General features: G+C 40.8%; 2 protein-coding genes across 3 annotated transcripts in view; both read left to right on the forward strand.

Annotated features, from left to right (window-relative positions):
• The first annotated feature begins 6,355 nt into the window (after window positions 1-6,355).
• On the forward strand, window positions 6,356-10,413 carry LOC118370889 (cytochrome P450 1A1). Its single transcript, XM_035756114.2, has 7 exons — window positions 6,356-6,510; window positions 7,051-7,924; window positions 8,034-8,160; window positions 8,274-8,363; window positions 8,557-8,680; window positions 8,832-8,918; window positions 9,063-10,413. Exons 2-7 carry the CDS (start codon window positions 7,085-7,087, stop codon window positions 9,361-9,363), a joined length of 1,569 nt encoding a protein of 522 aa, XP_035612007.1. The 5' UTR covers window positions 6,356-6,510; window positions 7,051-7,084; the 3' UTR covers window positions 9,364-10,413.
• Window positions 10,414-10,823: 410 nt separating this feature from the next.
• Window positions 10,824-26,625, forward strand: part of LOC118370887 (enhancer of mRNA-decapping protein 3-like) — a 29,547-nt gene continuing 13,745 nt past the window's right edge. Inside the window, exons 1-4 of one of the 2 annotated variants that reach the window (XM_035756110.2) lie at window positions 10,824-10,935; window positions 13,053-13,227; window positions 15,072-15,265; window positions 24,498-24,860. In XM_035756110.2, the coding sequence (XP_035612003.1) occupies window positions 13,064-13,227; window positions 15,072-15,265; window positions 24,498-24,860 (721 nt within the window). In that variant the 5' untranslated portion in view covers window positions 10,824-10,935; window positions 13,053-13,063. Of the gene's footprint in view, window positions 10,936-11,090; window positions 11,261-13,052; window positions 13,228-15,071; window positions 15,266-24,497; window positions 24,861-26,625 lie in introns of those variants that run through there. The other variant, XM_052462618.1, reaches the window with a different exon arrangement.

The following is a 26,625-nucleotide window of genomic DNA, read 5'->3' on the forward strand; positions in this document are numbered from 1 at the left end:
TCTGACCTGTCACCTGAGTGGTTAATTGCTCTACCTACCAATCTGTGTACAGGGGTTAGTTGACCTCCTCCATAACAAACTTCTGCCCTCATGCACACACAACAACACGCCCTCACACAGATGCAAACCCACTCACGAAAAATTCCCTCACAGTCACACACACATACCTGGTTTGAAGGTGTGTGACAGGTGTTTGGTTATTGCGTGCCAAAGGACTGAAGACTTCAGCTGCCTTTACAGTCATTACTCAGAAAGCGAGATTCTTCAAGGGAATTTCAATTTGCTGTGGGCTAAACAGTGTTTTGGTTATGATGTGAGCTCTGTAAATGGACATCCTGGATGTATGTGCGTGACTCTAACATGAATAAATAACAGACTACTTGAACATTTCCTATTGATATTTGTTACGTTATTGTCCTCAATTGCTGCCCTATAAACATAGACTTGGAATCACTAGCCAGTTTAATAATAGAACATTAGTCACTTTAATAATGTTTAAATGATGTTTACATACTACTTTACTCATCTCATATGTATATACTGTATTATATTCTACTGTATTTTAGTCAATGCCACTCCAACATTGCTTGATCGAATATTTATATATTTCTTAATTCCATGATTTTACTTTTAGATGTGTGTGTATTGTTGTGAATTGTTAGATACTACTGCACTGTTGGAACTAGGAACACAAGCATCTCGCTACAACCGCAATAACATAAATATGTGTATGTGACCAAAAATATTTGATTTGAATGTAATTCCATGTATGAACCTGCGTTGCAACTAGAGGTCATACAAACTGTTGGAGGTCATTGAGCAAGTCACTAATGATGAGCAGGGAGTGGCGTGTTAGACCATAACCAGATGAACAGAGAAGCCTATTTCAAACGGGTGTGATCCTGATGTTTACGTTGAATGCTGGACCTGTATGGAATAATGTCCGTCCCATGGCCTCTCACGCTGTCGTCTCACTCTCCTCTCACAAAGCTGTGCGTAATGCATAGTGTGATTATATACTTTATGTTTATGCTTAATAAATCAGCCTTTGACTGTGTCGTGCTGTACCAGTGAACAGTCTCATTTGGAGAACTTTGTTTTTAAGCAGCTCTTTGAAATGTCATAAAATGGTTTCCAAGTTCATACGCGAAGGTACCTGCCATGGTTGACATTACCGTGACTATGCAGGTCAATTGGTATTTGGTGGATTTAGGCAGTTGACTTCAGCCAGCCAGTTGCATGCCTGCGTGAAGTCTGAGTGGTAGATCGCATGACTCCAAAGCCCAAGATCCTCGCATTTACAGAAGCTATAGCGCGCGAATATGTGCACCTCCGTGACCAAGAAAAAGTCTCACGTCCTGCGCTCTTTGTTCTGCAGCGTTTAAGACCCTTGTGTCTTTCCATGGGCTGCTGCCTTCGCGTGACTGACCAAGCAGATTTAGGATTGTCCCGAAGACCAAGCCCACCCCTCCGTGCGGGAGCTCCGCTTTCTCACGCGAACTGCAGGAGCAGGAACGTAGCGCTGAGGGGCACGGGCGGGCGGCGAGTGTGCGAAAGCCCAGCGACTGGCATTATCCATCATATTGAGCATGGCAATAATACGGTGTGTAGGCCTATCTCGGAGGAGAAAAAATAAGCGATTTAGAGCGTCTCTCAATATTATTATAGTGTTCATATGCCTCAAACAGTGGTAAATTCGTCTATTTTTTTTCTTCACAATTTCAATTACACATTGGCGTCTTTTAACTTGGCTTTGGAGTGACACTTCACTTTCCTCAAAGTCTGCACATTTTGGGTTGCCTACTAGTTGTGATCCAGGGTTCCAGGAATGATCATCCAAATGTTTAACTATTTAGGAAACTAATAGCGACGCTGTCTAATAGCCACACATTCGTACACTGAATTGTGCAGTTAATGTATTGAGACCTCTTCAAGTTGAATTATGCTAATGATTTAAATTGAGCAATAAAGTTAACCCATTGTGAATTATACAGTCCTACAGTTAACCCAAAACCGAATGTTTAACACATTAGGTCTTGGAAGTTGAAATACAGGCAAGACAAAATATAGAGGCATATTGTCAAGTAGGCAAAAGACAATTAATATAAAGCCATTTACCTGTTGAAAATTATGATATAGAGAACAACTCAAATAAAATAACAAAGAGATTAGTGAATGCTTAAAATATAGCCTAATTAACCATGATTGTCTTCAATAAAAACTTAATTAAAACATCCTTGCCTTTTCTATGGCGTATGCCTACAAGCCAATAGTAAACCATTTCAGCGTGTTTATTTGTATATGGACAGGCCATTGTGGACCCAATGATAGAGGTGCGTGCATAATAACGCTTGTATGCGCGTAAATCCAGCACTGATAGGAGATTTGGTTAAATGTCTAATTACGCACGTGGATATTAAATTAGGATTTAGTCGAGTGAGATTTCTCAGCAACAAGTTTTGTTTATCAATCAAAGCATATAGGCTAACAGCCAGCCTAATATGATGCTGGTTAACAGGAAAGTCGTATATGCATCCAAAATACGTTGTTGAAATAAGTAAATAAATAATAATTTAATTCTGAGGAACATATTTTGTGCATGTTGTTCATAGCCATAAAGCCTTCTATATCAATGGTGCTTATATGCAATCTATACAGGTCCTTTTCAGTCGATGTCCTCATTACCGCTGAGAATGTTTCAGTTCATGGTCCAACTATGTTGGAAATCCCTCGTATTGCTGTGCAGAGTCGATATATATTCACTGTCAGAAGGCTATCTGGAATAGGATGTACATTTCCTAAAAGAAGAGAGACTGTAAGGGTAATGATGAACTCATTCACCCTTTCACCCCTGCAGTGCTGACAGAATACTCCCCCACCCCCACACCCCAGCATCCTTAACCAAGGGCTGGGGGAGGCGAGGGCTTGGCCAAAACGCTCTCACGCAACTTGGCCAATCTTTAACTCGAGTGCTAACAGGTACACGCACGCGATGGCATTTGACAGTTTTTATCACGACTTGTTTCAAAACAGACTCCGCTCAGACTGGTGTGTTGTGGATGCTCAGGTCTAGAAGACTCTATTCTGGGTCTTAATACATATAACTTACATTTGAGTAAGTTCCAATTGGGATATTGATTAACACAACAGGGATCCGAAGTCAAACACTTTGTATAGCTTACACAAGCAGACAAGACAATATAGTCTCTTATCTCAATCGAATGTTTTATCCTCCATGACACACTTGATAGGTTGGCTACATTTGTTTCCTATAAGTTAATAAGACGCACACGTCTTCCTATTGTCCTTATATGCACCACCGTTATACTGTTGACAGGTTGAGTGAGATTTATCAAACTGTCAAAGATGAGTCTCTTGATAAAAAGTACTTCGGGGCTGTAAGTTCTCCCGCTTGGGATAGGCTACACCTTTGCACGCTATCGAAATCTGTTGCAATGAGTAGGCCTAAAGGAAAGATTGCCAAAGGGTTTATGACTTAATAACTAATGCGTAACAATGTCATGTTAATTAATTTATGTAACAAGTATTTAAAGCGGAAATGTTGATGTTTGCTAATAATAAAATATAAAAATGAATACCACTGGAAACAGACTAGACACTGATGGTAAATTTACTTTTGAAAATATTGTGGGCCCAAAGTGATTAACCTTGTGTCCTTAAATTAGTTGTGGATGAGTTCATGTTCAATAGATCATTGAGAATAAATATTTGGATCTGGCCCAAAGTACTGTCATCCTTATACAATGTGCTTTATATAACTGTTTTCATGAATATGTTCCATATACTTTTAATATAAATAGTTCATAACATGATAAGGAGTGGATGAATTGCCTTTTTTCAATATGGCTTATTAGCCTACTGCCTACCATAGCCTGCAATATTAAGCCCAATACTCTAACATTAATGGGGGAAAAATAATAATATAACACATATAAATATTTAGGCCTAAACAAATATATAAAACAAAAAAATACAAATATAATTACCACATCTATAACATTATAAGTAAGATGTGTAGTATGATGAATAGGTATGATAGTGATTATAGGTCTACATCTACATGGTTGTGCTAATGATTATGATGATATATTATGATTAAAAGTTAGTCTGATTGTATTATTGTATTGTTATTACACAATAACACATTTAACATGCTCTACTTCAATTGCAAATATAATTGGTGATCATTCCACAAATCAATGGGTCTTGTATTCCTCTTACCTGACTGGCTTCTTCTGTATAGTGTGTTTTATAACTCCCTCCAACAGGCTAATGAACATCTGAAAAGAGACTCATCCAATTATTCTGATATAAACCTAAAGTCAAATCTAAAATGTAAAAACAAAATGTTTTAAAGTCATATGAATGTCGAATAGCCTACTGAGAATGACTTGTTTGAGAATGAAACATGCAGTCCATTGAATTTCCCTATGGTTAGACATTCTAAAATGTTTTTATAACAAACTATATGAAATTGTATGTATATCCTTTTTTAATAGGGCCCATCACTGATATATCAGAGAAAGCATGCACTCATAGAACAAATATTTTACTCCTTAGACGTTTCTTTTTATAATAAAGGCAAGCTTACATTATATATATATATATATACAGTTGAAGTCGGAAGTTTACATACACCTTAGCAAAATACATTTAAACTCTGTTTTTCACAATTCCTGACATTTAATCAGAGTAAAAATTCCCTGTCTTAGGTCAGTTAGGATCACCACTGTATTTTAAGAATGTGAAATGTCAGGAAAGTAGTAGAGAGAATGATTAATTCAGCTTTTATTTCTTTCATCACATTCCCAGTGGGTCAGAATTTTACATACACTCAATTAGTATTTGGTAGCATTGCCTTTAAATTGTTTAACTTTGGTCAAACGTTTCGGGTAGCCTTCCACAAGCTTCCCACAATAAGTTGGGTGAATTTTGGCCCATTCCTCCTGACAGAGTTGGTGTAACTGAGTCAGGTTTGTAGGTCTCCTTGCTCGCAATTGCTTTTTCAGTTCTGCCCACAAATTTTCTATGGGATTGAGGTCAGGGCTTTGTGATGGCCACTCCAATACCTTGACTTTGTTGTCCTTCAGCCATTTTGGAAGTATGCTTGGGGTCATTGTCCATTTGGAAGACCCATTTGCGACCAAGCTTTAACTTCCTGACTGATGTCTTGAGATGTTGCTTCAATATATCCACATAATTTTCTTTCCTCACGATACCATCTATTTTGTGAAGTGCACCAGTTCCGCCTGCAGCAAAGCACCCCCACAACACGATGCTGCCACAACCGTGATTCATGTTTAGGATGGTGTTCTTCGGCTTGCAAGCCAAACATAACGATGGTTATTATGGCCAAACAGTTCTAATTTTGTTTCATCAGACCAGAAGACATTTCTCCAAAAAGTTTGATCTTTGTCCCCATGTGCAGTTGCAAACCGTAGTCTGGCTTTTTATGCAGTTTTGGAACAGTGGCTTCTTCCTTGCTGAGCGGCCTTTCAGGTTATGCCGATATAGGACTAGTTTTACTGTGGATATAGATACTTTTATGTCTGTTTCCTCCAGCATATTCACAACGTCCTTTGCTGTTGTTCTGGGGTTGATTTGCACTTTTCGCAACAAAGTACGTTCATCTCTAGGAGACAGAACGTGTCTCCTTCCTGAGCGGTATGATGGCTGCGTGGTCCCATGGCGTTTATACTTGCATACTATTGTTTGTACAGATGAACTTAGTACCTTCAGGCATTTAGAAATTGCTTCCAAGGATGAACCAGACTTGTGGAGGTCTACAATTTATTTTCTGAGGTCTTGGGCTGATTTCTTTATGTTTTCCCATGACCTTGAAATACATCCACAGGTACACCTCCAATTGACTCAAATTATGTCAATTAGCCTATCAGAAGCTTCTAAAGCCATGACATAACCTTCTGTTTAAAAGCACAGTCAATAAAGTGTATGTAAACTTCTGACCCACTGGAATTGTGATACAGTGAATTATAACTGAAATAATCTGTTTGTAAACAATTGTTGGAAAAATTACTTGTGTCATGCACAAAGTAGATGTCTTAACCGACTTGCCAAAACTATAGTTTGTTAACAAGACATTTGTGGAGAGGTTGAAAAACGAGTTTTATTGACTAAGTGTATGTAAACCTAAATGTGTATGTAAACTTCCGACTTCAACTATATATATATATATATATATATATATACACACTACTCATTGATGTTTCCGCTTGATATTTTATTACACCTCTCCTTCAGAGACAGCCGCTGCTGCTGGCAAGCCAAGAGAGGGAGAGAGGTTACGTCACTCAGACATCAGCCAATGGAGCTGAGAAGCGCTCTATAAAAGAAGTTCCCATTCTTACTTTTAAGTACAGAGAAACGGAGTTCTCTTATAGCAAGAGAAAAAGCTTTGTATAAATATAACCTCACCTGCAAACTTCTTCGATCTCCCTGCAAGACGGCTCAATTGGCTCATAACGGAAGGTAATACAAATGGTAAACATATGTTGGAATAGCAGGTGTCTTTTTGTTGTGAATGAAGTCTCGAAATAACATTTATTAACTAGTTTGCACATAATATTAGGACTGTTTTTTCCCTTCTTTAAAAAAATACAATATAACAAGCTACAAAATGCATTATACACTGTTATCTTGTACCGTTTATTCTTGAGTCTTCTTTTTAGTATAATCTATTCGAAAACAAATTACGTACGTGTAGGTAATGTAACAGTTAAGGGCTTTAAAACATTTTTTAAATACTATACAGCCTTTTATGTATCCTATGTTTAATGGTACAAGACAGGTAGAGTAAGGTGGCTTGCAAAAGCTTGAAAAGTGTGAGTGCACCATGCGTAAAATACATGGGGCTGTATGCGTAAAGCATGCAGTCAGCATGGCATCACTCGTGCGTAATTCCCCCAATGCAATTTTTGAACAATGTTATCGAGCAATGTTTATTACTCAGCTGGAGTATTTTTCTCGCTCACTATTAATCACTAAAACATGTACCTCTCCTTCTTACAGATTGTGCACAAGCCACTAAAAAAAACATATAAAAATGGTTCTGATGATACTACCCATTATCGGCTCAGTCTCTGTGTCTGAGGGGCTGGTGGCCATAGTAACACTATGCCTGGTGTACATGCTCATGAAGTACAAGCACACAGAGATCCCAGAGGGACTAAAACGGCTCCCAGGACCAAAGCCCCTGCCCATCATCGGGAATGTGCTGGAGGTGCACAATAACCCTCACCTCAGCCTGACTGCCATGAGCAAGCGCTACGGCTCAGTCTTCCAGATCCAAATAGGGATGCGGCCTGTGGTTGTTCTGAGTGGCAATGAGACAGTCCGCCAGGCTCTTATCAAGCAAGGGGAAGACTTCGCCGGGAGGCCGGATCTATACAGCTTCAAATTCATCAACGACGGCAAGAGCTTGGCCTTTAGCACCGATAAGGCTGGGGTGTGGCGCGCCCGCCGCAAGCTAGCTATGAGCGCCCTCCGCTCTTTCGCCACCCTGGAGGGATCGACCCCAGAGTACTCCTGTGCCCTGGAGGAGCACGTCTGCAAGGAGGGAGAGTACTTGGTAAAACAGCTGACCTCCGTCATGGATGTCAGTGGCAGCTTTGACCCCTTCCGCCATATTGTTGTATCGGTGGCCAACGTCATCTGTGGAATGTGCTTCGGCCGGCGCTACAGCCATGATGACCAGGAGCTGTTGGGCTTGGTGAACATGAGTGATGAGTTTGGGCAGGTGGTGGGCAGCGGCAACCCTGCAGACTTCATTCCCATCCTTCGTTACCTGCCCAACCGCACCATGAAGAGGTTTATGGATATCAATGACCGTTTCAACACCTTTGTGCAGAAGATTGTCAGTGAGCACTATGACAGCTATGACAAGGTAAATAATACATTGCATCATGTTTCAAAGATGTTACATGTTTCATTCCATGTTTGATCTATTGCTGTTTGTTGTCTGTGATACTGATTGTCCATTTTTCTGTTTTCAGGACAACATCCGTGACATCACTGACTCCCTCATTGACCACTGTGAGGACAGGAAACTAGATGAGAACGCCAACATCCAGGTTTCTGATGAGAAGATTGTGGGCATTGTCAATGATCTGTTTGGGGCAGGTGAGTTGAGTAAAAATAACGCAACAGTTATGCTGAGTCACTCCATATCATTTCAACAAATGTACATTTGTAAGATGTTTTAATTATGCAATGCGGCTTCTGTCTCCCTCAAGGTTTTGACACCATCAGCACAGCTCTGTCATGGGCTGTTGTGTACCTTGTGGCTTATCCAGAGATCCAGGAAAGACTGCATCAGGAACTGAGTAAGTTGAACCTTGCTGGTTTTAACAGATAGTTCTGTTCCCTAAATGAAATTAGTCATCCACAGAGATCCTATAAATCAGTTCAATATGTAATTCTATAGAGTCATGATTCAAAATATTGTGGCTTACTGACCTGTCACTACCTGTCCCATTCTTTTTTGATAACCAATGTTCTCTATTGTCCTCCCAACAGAGGAAAAGGTGGGAATGATTCGCACTCCCCGTCTCTCAGACAAAATCAACTTACCTCTGCTGGAAGCCTTCATCCTGGAGATCTTCCGGCACTCTTCCTTCCTGCCGTTCACCATCCCACACTGGTGAGTTGCACTTGCACCTGCTCAAAACACAAATGTACAATATCAGCCAAACTGACATTTACAATATCAGCCAAACAGACATTTACAATATCAGTTACACATTATAGACACATATGGCATGGTCTGACTGGTATTGTCAATATTTTTTTAGCACGATCAAGGATACATCCCTCAATGGCTACTTCATTCCCAAGGACACCTGTGTCTTCATCAACCAGTGGCAGGTCAACCATGACCCGTGAGTAGTATTTTTAAACTAAAACTTCTCAACCCTATTACTATGCAACTACTGTGCAACAACAGTGTTGTTAATGTAGTAATTACAGTTACTACACAGGTATAACAAGAACCTAATGTAAATTGTTACCTCTGTGCTCTTCAGGGAGCTGTGGAAGGAGCCTTCTTCATTCAACCCTGACCGTTTCCTGAGTGCTGATGGCACAGAACTCAACAAATTGGAGGGGGAGAAGGTGCTCATATTTGGCATGGGCAAGCGTCGCTGCATCGGTGAGGCCATCGGACGCAACGAGGTCTACCTCTTCCTGGCCATCCTGCTCCAAAGGCTGCGCTTCCAGGAGAAACCTGGGCACCCGCTGGACATGACCCCAGAGTACGGCCTCACCATGAAGCACAAGCGCTGTCAGCTGAAGGCTAGCCTGCGGCCATGGGGGCAGGAGGAGTGAGGGCCATGGTCACATTTATGATTCTCAACATCACTATAACTGATTTATAGTTAGCCCTACATACTTGATGGCATGAGATGAGTTCAGATTTAAATGTCAGAGGGTACATTTTCTCTCTAGGAACGACTGGGCTTGACATCTCTCTTGATTCATTGGAGAATTAACAGTGAGGGAAAACTGAGTCAAATTGTAGACAATTTGAAATCGATAAAATTATAATCTGAAATGGTATGTAGGGGGATTCCAAACAAGTGTTGTATTGGATAAAGGACCTTCACAAACTCATAGAGTTGATTCGTTTCTATGACCAGCATACCACAGGGCCTCCTAGAGTTTGTCAGGTGTTGCTTCGGGAGATATCAGGAGAGACTGTAGCTGTTTAGCTGCCTTTTTCACAGCTCATATACTGTATCAGATCGCTTTAAAGAGGATACATCTTTAAAAAATATACATAAACCCATGATGGGGTTTTAAAGAGCATTGTTTTTTAGTTATTTGTTTGGGTCTAATTTTTTGCTACAGAATTGTTTGAGGCAAAAATGTTACAACCTATATCATTTACATTTACATTTAAGTCATTTAGCAGACGCTCTTATCCAGAGCGACTTACAAATTGGTGCATACACATAAAGTGCCTGTTCTCGTACTTTTTTAGTTATTGCTCAGGTGGTCACAGACAGAGTTGAATGGATGTATCCTCCCAATTCTAAGCTAGATATTTTTATTCCACTGAATAAATCAGTCAAATGTGGACGCAACACACTGAAGCTATGTTTGTATCCCACCAACATGTGATTGATTGTTTGTGTACATTTTTAAGCCTAGATGTAATTTGGAAAGTCCTTTTTTGAAATGTGCCTAAAATGTGTATATATTGTGGTGGCTTTGTCAGGACACCAAAATACGTATGTATTACTGACTGTGTTATAAATGTCAACATTTTATAATGTAACGAAGGACTCTTGAAAACTAAAACCCCAACTGTATACACTATGCATTGTGTTGTTGGTAGCTATCTAGGTAGCTACTGAAATAAAAGCTGAAAATCAATTAACTTGTGCTCTCTTTTCTTGAGTGTTTTGGCTTATCTATATAATAATAATAATAATAACAACCCATGCATGCATTCACAAGCTAATATACACAGGCCAATCATTAGGAGAGGACATCAGTATTTGGCTGATCAAAGAGTACATCTGTAACACTACTAGCTAGATAAGATAGGGTTGGATATCATCACTTACCTGTGTACAGACTTGGACTTCTACTACAAAAACAAGCAGCACACAAAGTGAGCACGTTTTCATGAGTAAATAAGCTATAAACTTGCCATTGGTGCAATTATTTAAAACAACCTTTGTTGGCATTGTAAATAATGCCTTCACTTTTTATCATAATTGCATTTACCTTAATACACATTTGCAGCAACATGTTGCCCCATTGGTGCCCCCCTGCATAAACAATCAATGAACGCAGGTGGGGAAAGCGAAGGAAGTGACGTTGTGACCAGGAAACAACACAGATTCTTCGAGTTCAGAAAGTGTTGTTAGCAAACTCATCACAAAAAACTAGGTATATAATTTTCAATTTTACCTGACAGTGTTTAATGAATAACAAAAGAGTGGAGAGGATGGATATATTAATAACCGACGTTAGCCATGATTTCTGATTTAGCTACGCTAATGTTATCTAGTTAACGTTAGCGTTCACAACAATTTGGCAGTAGCTAGGTAGCGTTAGCTAGCCATCTTTTCGAACGGAACAGCTAGCTAGTTGCGTTATTTGGTTACCTAGCTAGATACCGATTTAACACAGTGATAGCTAACTAGAGTATTTGACAGCTACACTGCCAGCTTGTTTCCTAGCTAGCTAGCTAACGACGTAATTGCCAGAGTAGGTAAGTGATGAGTGAGTAGCCAGTTTACGTTAGGTAGCTAGTAGTTATTTACAAAGGGCTGTGGTTACCCCCGCTGTTAGCCAATTGTATAGCCAATGGAACTCATATTTTAGACCTGTAACTATAAGTCCTTAGACTTTTTTACACCATTAGTTGGATTATTTAAAAAAAATGCTTGGCCCAATTTACCTGAAAAGTATTATTCAAAAGTAGTAACATCTAAACAATTGAGACCACCATATTCATATGAGTTCATAACGACAGATTTCCTAATATAATGTGTACGATTTTTCCAGAGGAAGTTGAAAAGCACCTGGTCAACCGCTTTACCTATTTTGTTGTCAAGATGTAGGGACTGGGCTGCATAAGGAAGTCTGGCGATACCTTCAGCTTTAGAAAGCAATACTCAATCTTTCAAGGATAAATCCCTTTGCAACCAATGGTTCAACTTCTTCTTTTTAATAATAATAGGTATAAAATTTAATGAGCATATTTCCTGTTGATTCTTAGATATGGTAATCCCAAGGTATGTTACTTTTTCCTTGACTGGAATATTGCATATAGAGGGTATCACACAGTCTTTAACAGCAAACAATTTACACTTATTAAGGTTTTGGCAAAGACCAGATGCTTTGGAAAATATATTTATCACATCGACTGCTCTAGGAATCTGGTCAGCATCTTTCAAAAAGAGGGTTGTGTCATCTGCAAGTTGACTTATGATAATATCTCTGTCAGCAATAGATCCCTTTTATATAGCTGGTTTAACAGAACTTGTAAGAAGTTGGGTTGCAAGCAGGAAAGAGTTAAGGTGAAATTGGGCAACCTTGCCTAATTCCTATTTTCAAATCAAATCTAGGAGAAGTGCCATGCTTTAATTTAATTGAACTGTTTCCATTCATATAAAGAGTTTTAATAGTACATCAACATAATTCCCCAAAACAAAATTTCTTAAGGGAGAGAAATAGAAACTCATGTTCCACTATATCAAAGGCTTTATAAAAGTCTAAGACGACAATAAAACGATATTCGAAGTTTAAATCAGAATAGTCAATAAGGTGTAACACCAGTCGGATATTATTAGATATGTCTATTCCTCATGAAGCCAGATTGGGTCTATTCTATAATTGAGTCCAATACTTCCTTCATTCTTTTTGCAAAAATAGAGGCTAATATTTTGTAGTCATTATTGAGCAGACAGATTGGACGCCAATTATTGAGTAGAAGCAAGTATTTCGGACCTGGAGTCAAACTGGGAGAGAGAATTATTTGTAATGCTTTCAGAAAAGACCTCCAACAGATATGGGGCCAAATGTTGAGAAAAAGTTTTGTAAAACTCAGCAGATATACATCAATCCGAGGAGACCTTTTATTTTGAACTATAATAGGGTCATCACACTGTTACCTCTCAGCCTCCCCAATTGATTTCACATCCCCCAGAGAGTCAAATAAAAAAGTTGAAGAAACCTCAATACTTAGAACTATATACATTCTTGTAGAAGTTGCAACTAAAGTTAGAGATTAATTTGGGATCATCTCTGATGAGACCATTAATATTTAATTGTTGAATTGTATTATTTTTAGAGTGGTATTTTTCTAACCTGAAAAAACAAGATTAATTTTTGTTCACTTCTTCCTAGATCTGACAAAGGCTCCCTCTGCTTTCAATTTATACATATCATCCAAGTTGTTTTGTAGCTCAAACAGAACAGTTTTACACCATTAATGTCCCATTGATCAGAAAGCTATAACGTATTTGTGAAGTTGTTCTCTGTCTTCCATATATGCCTAGATCCAGAGAGAATGGCTGCAGGCTGGTTGGGTAGTCTGGTGTCAATAAACTGTGGACCAACCCTGGGCATGTACCAGGGAGAAGTGTCATCTGTGGACCAGACTAGTCAGACCATCTCTCTCAGAAAACCTTTTCACAATGGGGTCAAGTGCCCTGTCCCTGAGGTCACCTTCAGGTAAGGATTTCGCATGGTGAAGTACAGAAAGATTAGCCTGCGTCACAGATTTCAGGAAATCATTTGCGGTGACAATGACATAGGAGTTGGCATTTGGCAAGATGGCACAAACAGATCTGAGACTCAGGCTACATACAGTGGGGCAAAAAAGTATTTAGTCAGCCACCAATTGTACAAGTTCTCCCACTTAAAAAGATGAGAGGCCTGTAATTTTCATCATAGGTACACTTCAACTATGACAGACAAAATGAGAGAAAAAAATCCAGAAAATGACATTGGAGGATTTTTAATGAATTTATTTGCAAATTATGGTGGAAAATAAGTATTTGGTCACCTACAAATAAGCAAGATTTCTGGCTCTCACAGACCTGTAACTTCTTCTTTAAGAGGCTCCTCTGTCCTCCATTCGTTACCTGTATTAATGGAACCTGTTTGAAGTTGTTATCAGTATAAAAGACACCTGTCCACAACCTCAAACAGTCACACTCCAAACTCCACTATGGCCAAGACCAAAGAGCTGTCAAAGGACACCAGAAACAAAATTGTAGAACTGCACCAGGCTGGGAAGACTGAATCTGCAATAGGTAAGCAGCTTGGTTTGAAGAAATCAAGTGTGGGAGCAATTATTAGGAAATGGAAGACATACAAGACCACTGATAATCTCCCTCGATCTGGGGCTCCACGCAAGATCTCACCCCGTGGGGTCAAAATGATCACAAAAACGGTGAGCAAAAATCCCAGAACCACACGGGGAACCTAGTAAATGACCTGCAGAGAGCTGGGACCAAAGTAACAAAGCCTACCATCAGTAACACACTACCCCGCCAGGAACTCAAATCCTGCAGTGCCAGACGTGTTCCCCTGCTTAAGCCAGTACATGTCCAGGCCTGTCTGAAATTTGCTAGAGAGCATGTGGATGATCCAGAAGAAGATTGGGAGAATGTCATGTGGTCAGATGAAACCAAAATATATTTTTTGTTGTTGTAAAAACTCAACTCGTCGTGTTTGGAGGACAAAGAATGCTGAGTTGCATCCAAAGAACACCATACCTACTGTGAAGCATGGGGGTGGAAACATGCTTTGGGGCTGTTTTTCTGCAAAGGGACCAGGACGACTGATCCGTGTAAAGGAAAGAATGAATGGGGCCATGTATCGTGAGATTTTGAGTGAAAACCTCCTTCCATCAGCAAGGGCATTGAAGATAAAACGTGGCTGGGTCTTTCAGCATGACAATGATCCCAAACACACCGCCTGGGCAACGAAGGAGTGGCTTCGTAAGAAGCATTTCAAGGTCCTGGAGTGGCCTAGCCAGTCTCCAGATCTCAACCCCATAGAAATTATTTGGAGGGAGTTGAAAGTCCGTGTTCCCTAGCAACAGCCCCAAAACATCACTGCTCTAGAGGAGATCTGCATGGAGGAATGGGCCAAAATACCAGCAACAGTGTGTGAAAACCTTGTGAAGACTTACAGAAAACGTTTGACCTCTGTCATTGCCAACAAAGGGTATATAACAAAGTATTGAGAAACTTTTGTTATTGAACAAATACTTATTTTCCACCATAATTTGCAAATAAATTCATTAAAAATCCTACAATGTGATTTTCTGGATTTTTTTTCTCATTTTGTCTGTCATAGTTGAAGTGTACCTATGATAAATTACAGGCCTCTCATCTTTTTAAGTGAGAGAACTTGCACAATTGTTGGCTGACTAAATACTTTTTTGCCTCACTGTACATACTAGTTACATTCTGTGCATTGCTCTAGTTATTTCACAAAACATATGGGCCTACTTATTTGTTTTAAGCAATCTACTGTTAACATGTCAATGTTTACATTCTGTGCAGTGCTATGGACATCAAAGAGCTCAAGTTCCTGGATATCCAAACTCAAAGTGGTGTCAGCAGAGCCAGTGCTGGACAAGGGGTCTTGTCTGATCCAGGTGTCAAATCTTCAGGGCAGAGTGGTCAGAATAGCAGAGGTGGTTACCCTGCCAACAACACCCATTCCACCACCGCTCCTATTACCATTTTACGCAAAGGTGAGATGAGAGGACTAGTTTGGGAGTTTTATTTTTTTAAACCGGTTGCAAGGCCCCGATTCAACGTCCCTTCAGGTAACAAAAATTGGGCTGGGTGACATTTTATACAGTGGTAGTGGAACACCATCTTCTATCAGCAGTTCTCCAGAAGCCACAAAGAGTGCTGTCTGACTGAGTGCATTTGAATAGGCCATGGGTCTCTTCAGTGTGTTCTACCATGGCCACAGCCTGCCGTCTTATGTACAGCGCAATCGGAAATTATTCAGACCCCTTTTTACGCATTTTGTTACGTTACAGCCTTATTCTAAAATTGATTAAATAAATTTTTTTCCTCATCAATCTACACACAATACCCCATAATGCCAAAGCAAAAACAGGTTGTTAAAACTAAAACGAAAAAAACAGATACCTTTTTTAACTATTCAGACCCTTTGCTATGAGACTCAATTGAGCTCTGGTGCATCCTGTTTTCATTGATCTTCCCCCCTTCTAAACTGAGCAATCGGGGGAGAAGGGCCTTGGTCAGGGAGGTGACCAAGAGCCCGATGGTCACTCTGATAGAGCTCCAGAGTTCCTCTGTGGAGATGGGAGAAACTTCCAGAAGGACAACCATCTCTGCAGCACTCCACCAATCAGGCCTTTATGGTAGAATGGCCAGACGGAAGCCACTCCTCAGTAAAAGGCACATGACAGCCCACTTGGAGTTTGCCAAAAGGCACCTGAAGGACTCAGACCATGAGAAACAAAACTCTCTGGCCTGAAGAAACCAAGAGTGAACTCTTTGGCCTGAATGTCAATCGTCACTTCTAGAGGAAACCTGGCACCATCCCTACGGTGAAGCATGTTTTTCCGCGTCAGTAACTGGGAGACTAGTCAGGATCAAGGAAAAGATGAACAGAGCAAAGTACAGACAAATCCTTGATGAAAACCTGCTCCAGAGCACTCAGACTGGGGTAAAGGTTCACCTTCCAACGACCCTAAGCACACAGCCAAGACAACGCAGGAGTGTCTTCTGGACAAGTCTCTGAATGTTCTTGAGTGGCTCAGCCAGAGCCTGGACTTGAACCCGATCAAACATCTCTGGAGAGACCTGAAAATAGCTGTGCAGCAACGCTCCCCATCCAACCTGACCGAGCTTTAGAGGATCTGCAGAGATTGATGCTTGTAGCGTCATCCCCAAGAAGACATGAGGCTGTAATCAGTAATCGGTTTAATCGGTGAGTAAAGGGTCTGAATACTTATGTAAATGGTATATTTCAGTTTTTTTTATTTGTAATAAATGTGCAAAAAATAGTTTTTGCTTTGTCATTATGGGGTATTGTGTGTAGATTGATGAAAAAAATTAATGTAATACATTTTAGAATCAGGCTGTAACATATAGGGCTGTTGCGGTGACCGTATTACTGTCACACCGACATTCACGAGTCATGGTAATTAGGCTTCTCCAAGCTCTAATGCTGCTGATGGTCATTAGTAGCCTACCGAACTTGCTAACTACCTGGTACTCTGCACTTTATTGTCCCTCTAATCACTCTGGCATCAATGCAAATGTATTTGAAAATCTAATCAAACACTTCATTAGAGGCCTTGAGCTCATGTTGCGCAACATTTTGAAAGACTATGCAATTGTGTGAGAAAACAGAGTGATGACCTCTACTTAAAAGAGGAGGATCCCATCAGCTTTCTGTATGCTAGGCCTATAGACTCGCTTACCATATTTATTTCTCACACAGAATAGAATAGGTTGACATTTGTACTATGGGTGATAGTAGATTGACATAGGCTCGTGCTTTTGCTGTTCGTTATACCTACTCCTCTTGTTGGCTGACGAAAAGTGGATGTGGACAGTTCTTCCAAAATCTTCGATATGCACCTCGGAATTGGATAAGGACGCACGCAATTGCACGAAAGGCATGGATTTATTTAGGGTGCATTACGGCCACAAAGGGGATGGATGCTACCATGACATTTTGGGCATTATCAAGTGCTTGTCAAATTGTAAATGAGAGACTAATGAAGTGTGTACAGCCTGCGAAAAAACAAAGCAGAGCTTATTCCTTTCAATCGACTTTTTGCAAATCATCATTAGTCGCATCATGCAGTCTTACAATGTATTAAAAATCTAAACATATAGCCCAACGTTTGTAAAACAACTAAAGTTACATTGATATCTCTAAATTAAGCATAAAGGAGTACCTATTTCTTTGTTAACTACTCAACACAGAATAACTGCACATGCGCACTCCCTCATTGTTTGGAGAAAATATTAATATTTTATTCAGCTTTGTTCAATTGTATTCTTCCTACTATAAAAGAATGCCACAGATTTCTAAGCAAATCTTGTTGCTAAACAAACTATCTTATCTTCAAACATAAAGATATAAAACTGTATTTTTTTGTGAAAAATCAACAACAAGTGGGACACAATCATGAAATGGAACGACATTTATTGGATATTTCAAACTTTTTTAACAAATCAAAAACGGAAAAATTGGGCGTGCAAAATTATTCAGCCCCCTTAAGTTAATACTTTGTAGCGCCACCTTTTGCTGCAATTACAGCTGTAAGTCGCTTGGGGTATGTCTCTATCAGTTTTGTACATCGAGAGACTGAAATTTTTTTCACATTCCTCCTTGCAAAACAGCTCGAGCTCAGTGAGGTTGGATGGAGAGCATTTGTGAACAGCAGTTTTCAGTTCCTTCCACAGATTCTCGATTGGATTCAGGTCTGGACTTTGACTTGGCCATTCTAACACCTGGATATGTTTATTTTTGAACCATTCCATTGTAGATTTTGCTTTATGTTTTGGATCATTGTCTTGTTGGAAGACAAATCTCCGTCCCAGTCTCAGGTCTTTGCAGACTCCATCAGGTTTTCTTCCAGAATGGTCCTGTATTTGGCTCCATCCATCTTCCCATCAATTTTAACCATCTTCCCTGTCCCTGCTGAAGAAAAGCAGGCCCAAACCATGATGCTGCCACCACCATGTTTGACAGTGGGGATGGTGTGTTCAGGGTGATGTGCTGTGTTGCTTTTACGCCAAACATAACGTTTTGCATTGTTGCTAAAAGTTTAATTTTGGTTTCAGCTGACCAGAGCACCTTCTTCCACATGTTTGATGTGTCTCCCAGGTGGCTTGTGGCAAACTTTAAACAACACTTTTTATGGATATCTTTAAGAAATGGCTTTCTTCTTGCCACTCTTCCATAAAGTCCAGATTTGTGCAATATACGACTGATTGTTGTCCTATGGACAGAGTATCCCACCTCAGCTGTAGATCTCTGCAGTTCATCCAGAGTGATCATGGGCCTCTTGGCTGCATCTCTGATCAGTCTTCTCCTTGTATGAGCTGAAAGTTTAGAGGGACGGCCAGGTCTTGGTAGATTTGCAGTGGTCTGATACTCCTTCCATTTCAATATTATCGCTTGCACAGTGTTCCTTGGGATGTTTAATGCTTGGGAGATGTTTTTGTATCCAAATCCGGCTTTAAACTTCTTCACAACAGTATCTCGGACCTGCCTGGTGTGTTCCTTGTTCTTCATGATGCTCTCTGCGCTTTTAACGGACCTCTGAGACTATCACAGTGCAGGTGCATTTATACGGAGACTTGATTACACACAGGTGGATTGTATTTATCATCATTAGTCATTTAGGTCAACATTGGATCATTCAGAGATCCTCACTGAACTTCTGGAGAGAGTTTGCTGCACTGAAAGTAAAGGAGCTGAATAATTTTGCACGCCCAACTTTTCAGTTTTTGATTTGTTAAAAAAGTTTGAAATATCCAATAAATGTCGTTCCACATCATGATTGTGTCCCACTTGTTGTTGATTCTTCACAAAAAAATACAGTTTTATATCTTTATGTTTGAAGCCTGAAATGTGGCAAAAGGTCGCAAAGTTCAAGGGGGCCGAATACTTTCGCAAGGCACTGTATTTGGCATATCCAGATCAAGGCCTAACATAAGGACAACTTGGAGTGTGCTATTCTGTTCTTCTGAAATAGACTATATTTTCTTCATATCATGCTTCTTTAGACATGTCTAATATAAATAATAGATTTATTGTGACGTTGTAGGCTATATTACATGAATGTATTAGACTTTTTGTAATATAGATGTTCCAAAGGTCTGCATTGGTGGCTTGTAGGCTGTGTGTGGAAGCCAGGAGATGCTAAATGTGTTTAATTTATGGTCAATTAGCATGAGACTGACCAGTTATTGGCTTGACAATAATTGGTTGATGAAATTTGGTGACCGCCACAGCCCTAGTAACATAACAAAATGTGGGAAAAGTTAAGGGGTCTGAGTACTTTCTGAATGCGCTATTTATTGCATTAGAATCTTACACCATTTATTTAACCTTTTTATTTAACCATCACACTCAATGACTACATACATTTGTATCTCCGCCTCTGTTGCTTATGAGTGCTAGATGTAGGCTAATACATTTGACCCGCACTATATTTAGCCCCTTCATGTCTTAACCCAATGAATTTGGTGCCAACCGTAACAGTTAGTCCCATTTAGAAAGTACACTCAACACATTATCACATTGGGAACGAGGCTATTTCTCAATTATGACATGTTTACATAAGATAGTGTAAGCACAGTCATGAACGTATTTCCCGCTATCTGACTGTGATTATAGAGCAGAAAGTTCTCATTGATCTTTTTCCTTATTCAGTGACAGGAGGAAATGTGAAACTACAAGTATCAGTGTCACATGTAAATCCACTCCCTAATCTCTGGGATCTGCACAGTTTGTTAGCAGTCCTTGAAGATGAGCCAACACATTGCTTCACCTGGCATTTTTTTCTCTTTTTGATCATAGTAACATTTATGCACTTGTCTTTTCTGAGAGATACAGTGCCTTGCGAAAGTATTCGGCCCCCTTGAACTTTGCGACCTTTTGCCACATTTCAGGCTTCAAACATAAAGATATAAAACTGTATTTATTTGTGAAGAATCAACAACAAGTGGGACACAAGCATGAAGTGGAACGACATTTATTGGATATTTCAAACTTTTTTAACAAATCAAAAACTGAAAAATTGGGCGTGCAAAATTATTCAGCCCCTTTACTTTCAGTGCAGCAAACTCTCTCCAGAAGTTCAGTGAGGATCTCTGAATGATCCAATGTTGACCTAAATGACTAATGATGATAAATACAATCCACCTGTGTGTAATCAAGTCTCTGTATAAATGCACCTGCACTGTGATAGTCTCAGAGGTCCGTTAAAAGCGCAGAGAGCATCATGAAGAACAAGGAACACACCAGGCAGGTCCGAGATACTGTTGTGAAGAAGTTTAAAGCCGGATTTGGATACAAAAAGATTTCCCAAGCTTTAAACATCCCAAGGAGCACTGTGCAAGCGATAATATTGAAATGGAAGGAGTATCAGACCACTGCAAATCTACCAAGACCTGGCCGTCCCTCTAAACTTTCAGCTCATACAAGGAGAAGACTGATCAGAGATGCAGCCAAGAGGCCCATGATCACTCTGGATGAACTGCAGAGATCTACATCTGAGGTGGGAGACTCTGTCCATAGGACAACAATCAGTCGTATATTGCACAAATCTGGCCTTTATGGAAGAGTGGCAAGAAGAAAGCCATTTCTTAAAGATATCCATAAAAAGTGTCGTTTAAAGTTTGCCACAAGCCACCTGGGAGACACACCAAACATGTGGAAGAAGGTGCTCTGGTCAGATGAAACCAAAATTGAACTTTTTGGCAACAATGCAAAATGTTATGTTTGGCGTAAAAGCAACACAGCCCATCACCCTGAACACACCATCCCCACTGTCAAACATGGTGGTGGCAGCATCATGGTTTTGGCCTGCTTTTCTTCAGCAGGGACAGGGAAGATGGTTAAAATTGAAGGGAAGATGGATGGAGCCAAATACAGGACCATTCTGGAAGAAAACCTGATGGAGTCTGCAAAAGACCTGAGACTGGGACGGAGATTTGTCTTCCAACAAGACAATGATCCAAAGCATAAAGCAAAATCTACAATGGAATGGTTCAAAAATAAACATATCCAGGTGTTAGAATGGCCAAGTCAAAGTCCAGACCTGAATCCAATCGAGAATCTGTGGAAATAACTGAAAACTGCTGGTCACAATTGCTCTCCATCCAACCTCACTGAGCTCGAGCTGTTTTGCAAGGAGGAATGGGAAAAAATTTCAGTCTCTCGATGTGCAAAACTGATAGACCTACCCCAAGCGACTTACAGTTGTAATCTCAGCAAAAGGTGGCGCTACAAAGTATTAACTTAAGGGGGCTGAATAATTTTGCACGCCCAATTTTTCCGTTTTGATTTGTTAAAAAAGTTTGAAATATCCAATAAATGTCGTTCCACTTCATGATTGTGTCCCACTTGTTGTTGATTCTTCACAAAAAAATACAGTTTTATATCTTTATGTTTGAAGCCTGAAATGTGGCAAAAGTTCGCAAAGTTCAAGGCGGCCGAATACTTACGCAAGGCACTGTACCTAGGCTCTGTGGATAGGAAGGGAAAGGTTACACTATGTTTTACCTGACTGGCATATTCATACATTAAGGGCTTCTGTTTCTTTTGTTTGGTCTCTGCTCTGTTATTTCTGTTTATCAGACACAAATCCCTGCAGTGTTTTGGCACGTTTTAGTAAATTATTAACCTCGGATGTACTATGAGAATACTTTTTTAATCATTTCTGCCAGGTATAATAACCACAACCCATAAAGCAGTAACCCTTTAAAAAAAACTACTACGTAGTAGTCTGCTTAATCAGTCTAGTTTATTTCTGTCTGTCTGGTGAACCGGTGTCCTTTCCTCTAGTCTATGGTGTCACCAGGTTACTACTTACTGAGCGTGGAAGCAGCCAGGCACTGTTTGCAATGCTGTGACTTCCCCACATTCCCATAGCGTGCTAAAGGCTTGTACCAAAGTTCCTCTTTACAATACGTGTGTGACTAAGATCAATAAACATTCCCCCCTCGCTGTGTCTGCTCTTAAAGAGGTTATGCAAGGCCTGGCTTACGTGCCTTAGTGCCCTTCTGTCCCCCCCCCTCCCCACAGGAAGCCATGTTGTCCCAGTGGCAGTGCGCTTGGAAGGGGCCAGGCCATATCAATTGTGGAAGCACTGTTTACCTTTTGGATTTTTTATTTTAATCTCCAGATTCTTGGGCCAACAGCCAAGGGAGCTAATGCACAAATTGCATGAGACCAAAGTGCTGAGTGGCAGGGGTTGGGCTGACCCTTTCACACGCAATGCCATGCCCCTAACCAGCCCCATAGCAGGGGGCCATAGAAAGAAAGGGAGGTGGGGTTACGGACTACTTATACAAGATCATGGGCTGTACAAATGATTTGTAATTATCTGACATTAATATTGCTGAGAGATTTAGGATGAGAATGTAGGAATGAAATGAAGGATGCATAGTCCTATGCAAATCGAGTGGATTATTATTGGATCCAAACAGACCTTGTTAAGACTATAATTGGGGGGAAAAATAGCTTTTTTATTTATTTTTTTGCATATAAAAATGTTCCTATACATGCTCCTATACATGCTATCAGCTTCACCCTTTGTTTTTTCTTTGCCCCTGGTACATACATTAAGTGTACAGTAAAGCTCTTCCTTCCTGTTCTTGATTGGGGTGGCAGGTCGCCTAGTGGTTAGAGCGTTGGACTAGTAACCGAAAGGTTGCAAGATCGAATCCCCGAGCTGACAAGGTAAAAATCTGTCGTTCTGCCCCTGAACAAGGCAGCACTGTTCCTAGGCCGTCATTGAAAATAAGAATTTGTTCTTAACTGACTAGCCTAGTTAAATAAAGGTCAAATAAAACAATTGAACTGTGTCACACACACACACAGAGGGAGTTGTTGCGGCTGACTGACATGGTTTTCCTTCAGTCAGTCTTACCTTGCATGTGAACACATTTCCCTCCACACAACACAGCAACATGTTGACAAGCCTCACACGCTGTCACAGCATGCTGTCGCTCACTCCAGTTTAGCTCCTGTGTGTTTATCTCACTGGTGTCATAGTGATTCATTTTTCTGTAAGAAACGTTTGCTTGTAATGTGTGTAACTTAAATATGGGTCATGTTTAATCAGTCTTTGAAATGTAGTTCACCGTGAAGTTTCAGTCAATGACTTTTCACATGGCTCAAGTTCATGTTTTGTTCAAATATCTCTTACACCTCTCCACATCTTCACACCAATTCAATCAGACACTAGTACTAACTTGGTGTTCATTATTCTCTGCTTGACTTGGAGCATTGCCCAGTGCATTCAGGCATCTGATTCACTGAGATTTACAATTAGACCCGTAGGTAATTATACTCTGTGTGGTCTCATTGTAAAATGTTTGCCTATTTTGAAAAGCTAATGCACACACATGAACAGATGTTTTTTTTAAGCAGTCCCTCACTCTCCTCCATTGTCAAAAATACATTGATATAGTAGCAGGTCTCAGATCAGTCGGTGTGATCGGGTGACAACGCCATTGTGACAACAGTAGTGTGTACGTGACTTGACTGAGTGTCTTGGTGTGTATCTTGCGTGAGAGCCTAAAGTACCTAGCTGTCAGTGTGACACTTGCGTGCGGCTGTGCCTCTCTCTCTCTCTCTCTCTAGGTTAGCGTGAGACCTCATCACAGTTAGGGTTGAACACCCGGTTTTTCCAGTTATTTTTTTTCCAGTTGGTTCTTTTTGATTTGTTAGTGCGCCATGCATGTATCTAAACGTTGTGTGTTGAGGATTGTGTGTTGGTAGAAAACTGCTAGCCTGTATTATTAATGTGCTATTGATGTTGCTTGTTATATAACTGAAGCTCCTGATACAGCCATAGGATAAGATCAGTATTGAGGACACATTAGAAAGCAGACTGGAGTCCTGACAGAGATTAATGGACTCCAGTCTGAAATATTACTCTCTTAACTGGGATTTTGGGGTTGTGCACCATAATTGCTAGTCAGGCTATAGGGGCGGCAGGTAGCCTGGTGGTTAGAGCATTGGGCCAGTAACCCAAAGGTTGCTACATCGAATCCCTGAGCTGACATGGTAAACATCTGTCGTTCTGCCCCTGAACAAGGCAGTTAACCCACTGTTCCTAGGGCGTCATTGTAAATAAGAATTTGTTCTTAACTGACTTGCCTAGTTAAATAAAGGTTCGATAAAAATATATACTGTAAAAAGAAATCAGAATAAATCGTCCTTCTAATGTCTTGATTTATGTTCTTCAGGTCCTCCAGCATCATCTAGTAACCGAGGGCCAAACCAGGCCACGCCGAAGAAGAATGGAGTGAAGAACGGAGGAGGTGGAGGGCAGATGAGGCTCAGGGACGACGAGTGTTTTGGTGCTGATATGGACGAGGGTCTGGACACAGACTTTGACTTTGAGGCAAACCTGGCACTGTTCGACAAGGCAGCCGTGTTCTCACAGATTGACGGCACAGATTGCAATGGGGCACGTTCCCGTGGTACACCCGGTGGCGAACGTGGTACACCCACACGTTACCGTCACGACGAGAACATCCTGGAGGTCAAACCAGTCGTCTACCGGCAGATCACGGTCCCACAACACGGGGGCAAGGAGTACTGCACTGGTAAGAGAGAGAGAGAACACAACAAGCTCCATTGAGAGAGAGAGAGAGAGAGAGAGAGAGAGAGAGAGAGAGAGCGCCCTCCATTCACATATATATCACACATCCACATCTAGAAACCTGCTGCCCTGAGGGTTAGACAGATAGAACACTCTTCATTCACATCTGTCATCACACATTCACTTCCAGAGGCCTGTCTGCCAGTGCCCTTAGGCCCTGAGTGTCTCTCACCCCAGCCGCTGGATCTATTGAGGCTACAGTAGACCCATGGGTTTGGCTAAGCGAGCCAGACTAGTGGAGAGACAGGACATTGTGTACAGCTCTAAAATAGGCCTTAAACCAACAATCAAGAAAAATAAATACCCAGTAATCGGACGCAACAGTGTCGGTATTCTCAGTGAAGACCATCGGGCTGGAGATGTGATGGAGGAGAGATATAGGTTCCGGTCACAGTCCAGCCCGTGTGCAGCGTGTGGTGAAGAGGCCGAGCCTCTCCCTCTCAGTAATCACTGCTGGCTTCTCCCTACGGAGTGACACACCCACCGTACACACACACACAGCTCTAATGAGCTATTCTTCTCTGTCCATACAGTCTCTTGTTTGTTTTTCTCTCCTTTAAGATACTAGAATGTTTTTCATGTAGCTCAAAGATGGGAAAACCTCTGTAGATTGGTGACCCATTCAACCAGAGAATGGGGATTTACCATTAAAAATATATATTTTTTGACTCTGTATCTGGTGAAAATGAAAAGAATTGATGACCGACACAACAAGTTCTACCCTCAGGATGTTTTCTGTTGCATGCGTGTCTAGCGGACCGGTGATAATGATTGTAGTGTTTACTTTGGAAACTAGTTGAATTCCCCCTCCATGTCAGTATTGACTTTAGACAGAAATAGTATACGTTCTCAGAGTGACAGTGCTGGTCTACCTCTTGTGCTTCTGTGAAGCAACACTGAAACTCTTTGCTGGGTGTGGGTTTGACTGTCTCCTATTGGCCAGAGAGGGCCACCTCCCACTTCCGCAATGTGCCGTGCTGGCTCGGATCCAACTTTGGTTACTCTTTTGATTGAGGCAGCAGGTGACTTTTGAGCTTTGAGCTCACTGCCCCACCATGCAGTCCCACTCTTTATAAGTGTGTTATATAATTGGTTTCATACAGGAGATAAGTGAATGGCACACTATGCTAGGCCCCTGGCCTGGATTCCAAGGTGTGACAAGAAGAGCAACACCTATCACTCTGGCTCCGCTGGACCAATCACTACGCTGTAGGGATAGGGGATCAGTACCAGTCAAATCTGGTTTCTGGTGTTGGCATAAAGTCATATAGGTCTTCGTGGAACACAAGCACACTCACACACATGCTATCTCTCTCATTAGGGAAAAAGGATAGCGATGCCAATACCATCGCTATTAGTCATATCAAATCAAATCAAATTGATTATATATAGCCCTTTGTACATCAGCTGATATCTCAAAGCGCTGTACAGAAACCCAGCGTAAAACCCCAAACAGCAAGCAATGCAGGTGTAGAAACACGGTGGCTAGGAAAAACTCCCTAGAAAGGCCAAAACCTAGGAAGAAACCTAGAGAGGAACCAGGCTATGTGAGGTGGCCAGTCCTCTTCTGGCTGTGCCGGATGGAGATTATAACAGAACATGGCCAAGATGTTCAAATGTTCATAAATGACCAGCATGGTCAAATAATAATAATCACAGGCAGAACAGTTGAAACTGGAGCAGCAGCACGGCCAGGTGGACTGGGGACA

Source organism: Oncorhynchus keta, chromosome 14, assembly GCF_023373465.1.
Source record: "Oncorhynchus keta strain PuntledgeMale-10-30-2019 chromosome 14, Oket_V2, whole genome shotgun sequence".
Taxonomy (NCBI): Eukaryota; Metazoa; Chordata; class Actinopteri; order Salmoniformes; family Salmonidae; genus Oncorhynchus; species Oncorhynchus keta.

Bases quoted from the DNA above. Each gene is read 5' to 3' on its own strand.
- LOC118370889 (XM_035756114.2), top strand. From the start codon at position 7,085: ATGGTTCTGATGATACTACCCATTATCGGCTCAGTCTCTGTGTCTGAG. The intron at 8,364-8,556 runs GTAAGTTGAACC...TCCTCCCAACAG, and splicing joins AAGACTGCATCAGGAACTGA to AGGAAAAGGTGGGAATGATT. The intron at 8,681-8,831 runs GTGAGTTGCACT...ATATTTTTTTAG, and splicing joins CCGTTCACCATCCCACACTG to CACGATCAAGGATACATCCC.